This window comes from Lepisosteus oculatus, chromosome 14 (genome assembly GCF_040954835.1).
Source record: "Lepisosteus oculatus isolate fLepOcu1 chromosome 14, fLepOcu1.hap2, whole genome shotgun sequence".
NCBI classification, from domain to species: domain Eukaryota; kingdom Metazoa; phylum Chordata; class Actinopteri; order Semionotiformes; family Lepisosteidae; genus Lepisosteus; species Lepisosteus oculatus.
Window position 1 is genome coordinate 25,898,896 of NC_090709.1, and position 7,958 is coordinate 25,906,853.

Below are 7,958 nucleotides of genomic sequence, written 5' to 3' on the forward strand. Positions count from 1 at the left end.
AACCGAGGTCCTGACTCTCTGTGGTCATTAAAAATCCCAGGGCGCTTCTCGAAAAGAGTAGGGGTGTAACCCCGGTGTCCTGGCCAAAATTTCCAATTGGCCCTTACCAATCATGGCCTCCTAATAAAACCCCTCTATGAATTGGCTACATTAATCTGCTCTCCTCCCCACTGATGTGTGGTGAGCGTTCTGGTGCACTATGGCATCCAAGTGGATGCTGCACATTGGTGGTGGTGGAGGGGAGTCCTCATTACCTGTAAAGCGCTTTGAGTGGAGTGTCCAGAAAAGTGCTATGTAAGTGTAAGCAATTATTATCATATAATTATAAAGGGCCAATGAGAAATTTGGTCAGGACACTGGGGTAACACCTGAAGTATTCTCTCAAGAGGCACCAGTAATGTAGGGGTTTGGGCATTTACTGGGACAATTATTAATTGTGGCAGTAAGTCACAAAATGATTCTTTTGATGGTATTAGAATCCAGCCTTGCGGGATAACTCGAACAACGCACACACACGGGTACTAATACACGAGGATACATTTATTAATACATAAAATGTGCATATAAACATAACAGATCTTATCGTGAGGATTAGCAGAATACAAAAGGTATATATTTAACCACGAAGAGTTACAGATACCAAGAGGACATACATTCAGTATATCATTCATTTAGACCGTTTCGTAAATGAACTTGGATAACAACTTCTACACTAGATACTCAAAACAAGTATATCACTCATAGGAATTAAATTGATATCAACTGGTTGGGATAACAATTGAATTCTCGAGCTGTAATGCAGAATGTTGAATACTCATCCAATCTGTGGGAATTCAGATCTCCCGTGGACACAAAGAAGCAGTGGCAGGCTGTTCCTGTGTCCAATCGGCACTCTCTGGCTCTGTGCCAGGCAGTGCTCAGTGCAGCTTGCGACATCGTGGGAGAGATTCCTGCAATGCTCTAGCAGTGGGCTCTCTGAAGACCAGCTAGTTAGTGTTGGCTGAAACTAGCAAAGTTTGTGCACAGGAGGAAAAGCGACTGCGGGTCCCAGCAGGTCAGGAAGAAGACCGGTTTGTTCCTGATGAAGCGCTAGTCCTGAATTCTTATTCAGCTGTCCACAGTTCCGACCTGTTCATGAGGCTTTCTGCTGATGCTAACTTCGGGTGGATCCTTTGATTACGTGCTGGCAACTTCCGCCCTCGACTCTTAGAACAAAGGAAAGTCCTGCCACTCAGACACAGTGGCCGTTACGTGGTGGTCCAGACCGAGTCGGAGGATGTTCAGGAGGTGCTCCGAGGCTGAAAGTCCAGCAGGCGCGCAGCGAGAATGTCCTGCTCTTGGGAACTGTGCTCGAGAGGTGTCCAGCCGGACCAGGGGCTCTTTGTTGCCTGATTTTACCTGGAGGAACTGCAGGTCGCTCATTGGTTGAAAGTTTCATGGGGATCAGAGACCCACGTGGGGTTAATCTGCCCTACCAGTTCCTGATTGGCTGATGATGAGTAATAATGCACTCTGACCTTAGGGTCATAAACCAACTTTGAATGACATTTTCCCTTGGAATCTCAGACTTTTAGGCTCTAGAAATGACATTTGTTAAGGTGGTTGATGTGTACCAGCTTTTGGGAGCTGTTCCTTAGCAGGACACTCTATCGGCTAGAAAAACATCTTAATTGTGAACCAAATTGAATGGACTCTGTATCAAGCACCACTGAGGTGGAGAGAGGGACTGGCAAGGGAGCAGCAAGCTCAATTCTTGTATTTTAATAAACCTTGTTGCTACAACGGTCTCTCTCCTGTGTGAGTGCGCTGGTGGGTTTTTAAGTCACTTGACTGACTAAAACTCTTCCCACACTGACTGCAGCTGAATGGTCTCTCTCCTGTGTGAATGCGCTGATGTCGTTTTAAGAGGAGCGAGTGACTAAAACTCTTCCCACACTGACTACAGCTGAAAAGTCTCTCTCCAGTGTGAATGCGCTGGTGTGAATGTAAGTGGTTTTTCTGACTAAAACTCTTCCCACACTGACTGCAGCTGAACGGTCTCTCTCCTGTGTGAATGCGCTGGTGGACTATTAAGTTACTTGACTGACTAAAACTCATCCCACATTGACTGCAGCTGAATGGTCTCTTTCCTGTGTGAATGTGCTGATGTCGTTTTAAAAGTTGTGAATGACTAAAACTCTTCCCACACTGACTGCAGCTGAATGGTCTCTCCCCTGTGTGAATGCGCTGGTGTGATTGTAAGTGGCTTATTTGACTAAAACTCTTCCCACACTGACTGCAGCTGAATGGTCTCTCTCCTGTGTGAATGCGCTGGTGGGCTATTAAGTTTCTTGACCGACTAAAACTCTTCCCACACTGACTGCAGCTGAATGGTCTCTCTCCTGTGTGAATGCGCTGGTGGGTTTTTAGGTTACTTGACCGACTAAAACTCTTCCCACACTGACTGCAGCTGAATGGTCTCTCTCTTGTGTGAATGTGCTGGTGCCTTTTTAAGTCATGTGACTGACTAAAACTCTTCCCACACTGACTGCAGCTGAAAGGTCTCTCTCCTATGTCAATGCACTGGTGTGACTGTAAGTGGTTTTTCTGACTAAAACTCTTCCCACACTGACTGCAGCTGAATGGTCTCTCTCCTGTGTGACTGCGCTGGTGGGTTTTTAAGTTATTTGACCGACTAAAACTCTTCCCACACTGACTGCAGCTGAATGGTCTCTCTCCTGTGTGAATGCGCTGATGTCTTTTTAAGTCATGTGACTGACTAAAACTCCTCCCACACTGACTACAGCTGAATGGTCTCTCTCCTGTGTGAATGCGGTGATGTCGTTTTAAGATGTGTGATTGACTAAAACTCTTCCCACACTGAGTGCAGCTGAACAGTCTCTCTCCTGTGTGAAGGTGCTGATAGGGTTTTGAAATGCTAGACTGACAGAAACGCTGCTCCTCCCTGTGCCATAATGGCAGTTTGTCCACTCCATCTGAGCAAGGCCTTGAGTGATTCTTCCTCATCCCCTGATCGTCCTGTGGTCTCTTATTCTGCAAATGCTCCATGGAATGGTCTTGCTCTGTGTGATGAAACTGAGATTTGTTTTCTTCATTATGTCCCTCAGTGTTCTGCTCAGCAGTGTGAATCATCTGGGGCTCCTTCTCCAGCTCTCTGAGACTAAAACCGCCCAGTTCATTCAGTTGTTCCTCTCTTTGCCTAAGAAAAGACACACTCTCCAGTTCATTAAAACTTTCAACAATTTTCTCAGTAACCAGATTATTAAACCTGTGTGTAAAGTCATCAGATGCTAAGGGATTACATGATTGTTTGAGACTGAGCAATGACAGTCTCTCCACTTGAACAGAACAAGGCCTAATTATCAAGCCCTGTAGGAGCTGCTGTTGCTCCTCCCTGTACTGACTCTCCTCTCGGTGCTGTATCTCAACACAGTTCTCTTCACCAGGTACATCAGTCTGCTGCTCTGCACAGTCAATCAACTGGGGCTCCATGTCCTGCTCTGTAAGATTAAAGACATCCAGTTCTTCACCGTGCTCTTGTATAGAGATGCAGCCCAGTTCATTACAACCTTGTGTAATATTGATTGTGTCCAGATTATTCATCTTCTCTGTAAAATCATCACATACTAAGAGCCCAGGTGTCTCACTCTCAGACTCCATCTTCATCATGGGCACAGAGTCCAGAACCTCAACAATCTGTCTGCTCTCTGTGTGCTGCTCACTGAGAGTCTTTTTCCCTTCTGGAGCAGTGAGCTCTGTCTCCTGCATCAGACTGGAGCCCCACTCCTCCTCACTGTGCTTCTGTTCAAGAGGAGCCCTTTCCCCAGCCTCAGAGAGAGCACTGGCCTCTGAGCCTATAAACAGAACAAGACAAAATCTTTATTAGAATAATAAAAAACTTTATTTTATATAGCGCCATTAAAGGTGGCTTCTCAAAGCATTTTACAGAATGCCAACAACAAAAAATACACAAAATAAGCATGATGAGAACACACAGTTAGAGGAGACAGTAGATGGTGGTACTAAATACAGTAGGAGCAGAGTGGTAAAGAACAGTTCAATGAAGGGTCTTCTAAAGAAGAAGGTTTTGAGTCTGGATTTGAAGGAGTTTAGAGAAGGTGACTCTCTGACATCCTTGAGGAGAGAGCTCCAGAGCTTGGGGCAAAACAGGAGAAGGCCATGTCACCCATTGATTGTAGACGGACTTGGGGACAGATAGGAGAACACAATTAGAAGAGCGAAGGTTGTGAGGTGGGGAGTAGGGTGATAACCCAGAGAGGTACTGAGGTGCCAAGCCATGGAGAGCCTTATAGGTGAGCAGGAGGATTGTTAAGTCGACATGCAACTTGACAGGAAGCCAGTGTAAGGACTCCAGGATAGGAGTAATGTGAACACTTGCACTAGACCTTGTCAGGATTCTGGCTGCCGAATTTTGGACATACTGAAGTTTGTTCAAAGTGGATTTAGAGTCCCCAGAGAGTAGAGCGTTACAGTAGTCGATTCAAGATTAGACAACTCTTTTCAGCCACAGTTAGTGATAACATAGGGCGTAGTGGAGCAATATTTTTGAAGTGAATGAAAGATGTTTTGACAAAATGCTGCACATATGGGTCAAACGTCAAATATCATCCCAAAGTTTTTCAATATAGACTGAAGCTCAAGTATAAGACAATCTACAGATAGAGTTACAGCATTGGTTTTACAAAGTTGATGGGTGGTGCCAATAAGCATGACTTCAGTCTTGTCACCGTTAAGATGAAGGACATTTTGAGTCATCCAAGATTTTATATGGGAGATGCAACTAAATAGAATAGAGACAGACACATCAGCGTCAGGTTTGGTATGGATGTATATTTGAGTATCATCAGCATAGTAGTGATAGCTGAGGCCATGTGATCTAAAAAGCTTTAAACTACACACACGCGTACTAGTACACTGACAATCAATCTAGGTTGTTTAAACATAGTGGAATAAGTGGGTATAAGGGGGTGTTCTGATTTAGCTTTGTCAGAAACCTAACTACCATGTAAAAAGTAAGTCTACTATAATAATATCACAATCACATTACATTTACATTAACAGTGCACTGAGAGAGAGAGGGGTTAATACAGACAGATTGACTGGACACTACAGTACATTAACACTGCACTGAGAGAGAGGGATGAATACAGACTGATTGGACACTACAGAACATTAACACTGCAATCAGAGAAAGGGGTTAATACAGACACACTGACTAACTGGACACTACAGAGCATTAACACTATACTGAGAGAGAGGGGTTAATACAGACACTGACTGGACACTACAGCACATTAACAATGCACTGAGAGAGAGAGGTGGGTTAACAGACAAATTGACTGCACACTACAGTACATTAACACTACACTGAGACAGAGGGGTAAATACAGACACTGACTGGACATAACAGTACATTAACACTGCACTGAGAGAGAGGTGTTAATAGATACATACTGACTGGACACTGCAGCATATTAGCACTGCACTGAAAGGGGTTAATACAGACATGCTGACTGGACACTCCAGTACATTAACACTACACTAAGACAGAGGGGTTTATACAGACCATACATTAACAGTGCTCAGAGAGGGGGGGGGTAAATGCAGAGAGACTGACTGGACACTACAGTAAATTAACATTGTACTGAGAGAGAGGTTAATACAGACACTTTCTGGACACTACAATGCATTAACACTGCACTGAGAGAGACAGGTGTTAATACAGACACACTGACTGGACAGTCCAGTATATTAACACTGCACTGAGAGAGACAGGGGTTAATACAGACACACTGACTGGACACTCCAGTATATTAACACTGCACTGAGAGAGAGGGGTGAATACAGACAGACTGACTGGACACTACAGTACATTAACACTGCACTGAGAGTGGGGTTAACACAGACACACTGCCTGGACACTACAGCACATTAACACTGCACTGAGAGAGAGGGGTGAATACAGACGTACTGTAGTGTCCAGTCAGTCTGTCTGTATTCACCCCTCTCTCTCAGTGCAGTGTTAATGTGCTGTAGTGTCCAGGCAGTCTGTTTGCATTTACCCCCCCCTCTCTCTGAGCACTGTTAATGTATGGTCTGTATAAACGCCTCTGTCTTAGTGTAGTGTTAATGTACTGGAGTGTCCAGTCAGCATGTCTGTATTAACCCCTTTCAGTGCAGTGCTAATATGCTGCAGTGTCCAGTCAGTCTATTAACACTACAATGAGTGAGACGTTAATACAGACACTTTCTGGACACTATAGTATATTAACACTGCATTGAGAAAGAGAGGGATTAATACATACACACTGACTGAACACTACAGTACATTAACACTGCTGAGAGAGGGGCTCATACAGACACTGACTGGACACTACAGGACATAAAAACTGCACTGAGAGAGAGGGGTGAATACAGAAACACTGACTGGACACTACAGCACATTAACACTGCGCTAAGAGAGAGGGGTGAACACAGACAGACTGACTGGACACTACCGTGCATTAACACTATACTGAAAGAGAGGGGTTAATACAGACACTGACTGTACACTACAGCACATAAACAATGCATTGAGAGAGAGAGGTGGGTTAACAGACAAACTGCTTGCACACTACAGTACATTAACACTACACTAAGACAGAGGAGTAAATACAGACAGTGATTGGGCATAACAGTACATTATAACTGCACTGAGAGAGAGGTGTTAATAGAGACATGCTGACTGAACACTACAGTACATTAACACTGTACTGAGAGAGGGGCTAATACAGACACACTGACTGGACACTCCGGTATATTAACACTGCACTGAGAGAGAGAGGGGTTGATTCACACACACTTACTGCACAGTACAGTACATAAACAATGCACTTAGAGAGAGAGGTTAATACAGACACACTGGATTAATATTCTAGACGAGTTAATACAGACACAGACCGTGGAGGACGGTAATACTTAAACAAATTGAAATAATTTTTATATACACAATCATTAGCATACATATAAAATCTAGACCAATACAACGTAAATACAATATTTATAAATGTTGTTTCATAATGACGTTGGATTACAAATTGATTCAGTGGAACAATTGTTGAATATGAACGAGGTGTTTTCAGCACCGTAAACGGACAAAACAGTTCAGTTTCCAGTAAAGAATCCCGTTGCTACATCACACAAGTCTTTCCCACTTCACTCTGCATCTCTCCACTATATTCTCACCAGTGAGGAAAGTTTTTTGATGACATTTTGATAGTTTGTTAGATAACGAGAATGTTTACTCTTGCGAGATGTTTTCTTCAAAATAAAGTTTGTTATTTAAAAAAATCTCACCAGTGAGGAAGTTAGACACTGGTTTTAAACACACATACTGACTTCATACAAGTCACCACACTGACCTGAGAGCTGCAGTTCCGTGTCCATTTCTTCTTTTATTTCTGCAGTGACTTCACAGGGAAGCGTGTGTCCAACACGATCTGTCTGTCCCTGATCTCCTCCTGCTCCCGTCTCCTTCTCCCACAACTGCAATCTCCACTTCAGGCTCTCGTTTTCCTTCTTCAGTTGCGCCATTTCACTCCCGACACTGTCCTCCACACACTGTGTGATTTTAATCACGGCCCGTCTCACCAGGATCTGGGAGACGCTGCGGAGTTTGTCTTGAAACTCGTTCCCAGAGTCAGAAATTCTGTTTCCAAAAACTTCTGACACTTCATACACGATCGATTTGAGCAAAACCTGCATGAAAGAGTCAAGCTGGGTTTGCAGATTTAACAAGCACTCCGCCATCCTTCTTCAGAGTCGGTCAGAAACAAAGGCTGACTTCCGAAGTTTAAACAGAACAGCTTCTTTATTTTTATTCTTCACAGACTCTGTTGTCAGGGCTGTGCTCTGTTCAAGCATAAACACAGCCGACGAGACGTTGCGTATTCAGAACC

The 7,958-nt window shown here is 43.9% G+C and overlaps 1 protein-coding gene across 1 annotated transcript; it reads right to left on the reverse strand.

The window, feature by feature from the left end:
- Positions 1–540: 540 nt before the first annotated feature.
- On the reverse strand, positions 541–3,559 carry LOC138242485 (zinc finger protein ZFP2-like). The gene has a single exon (XM_069198024.1). The coding sequence runs from the start codon at positions 3,490–3,492 to the stop codon at positions 1,777–1,779; it is 1,716 nt and encodes a 571-aa protein (XP_069054125.1). The 5' UTR covers positions 3,493–3,559; the 3' UTR covers positions 541–1,776.
- Positions 3,560–7,958: the final 4,399 nt, after the last annotated feature.

Coding starts and splice junctions, on each gene's coding strand:
- LOC138242485 (XM_069198024.1), bottom strand. CDS start 3,492: ATGGAGCCCCAGTTGATTGACTGTGCAGAGCAGCAGACTGATGTACCT.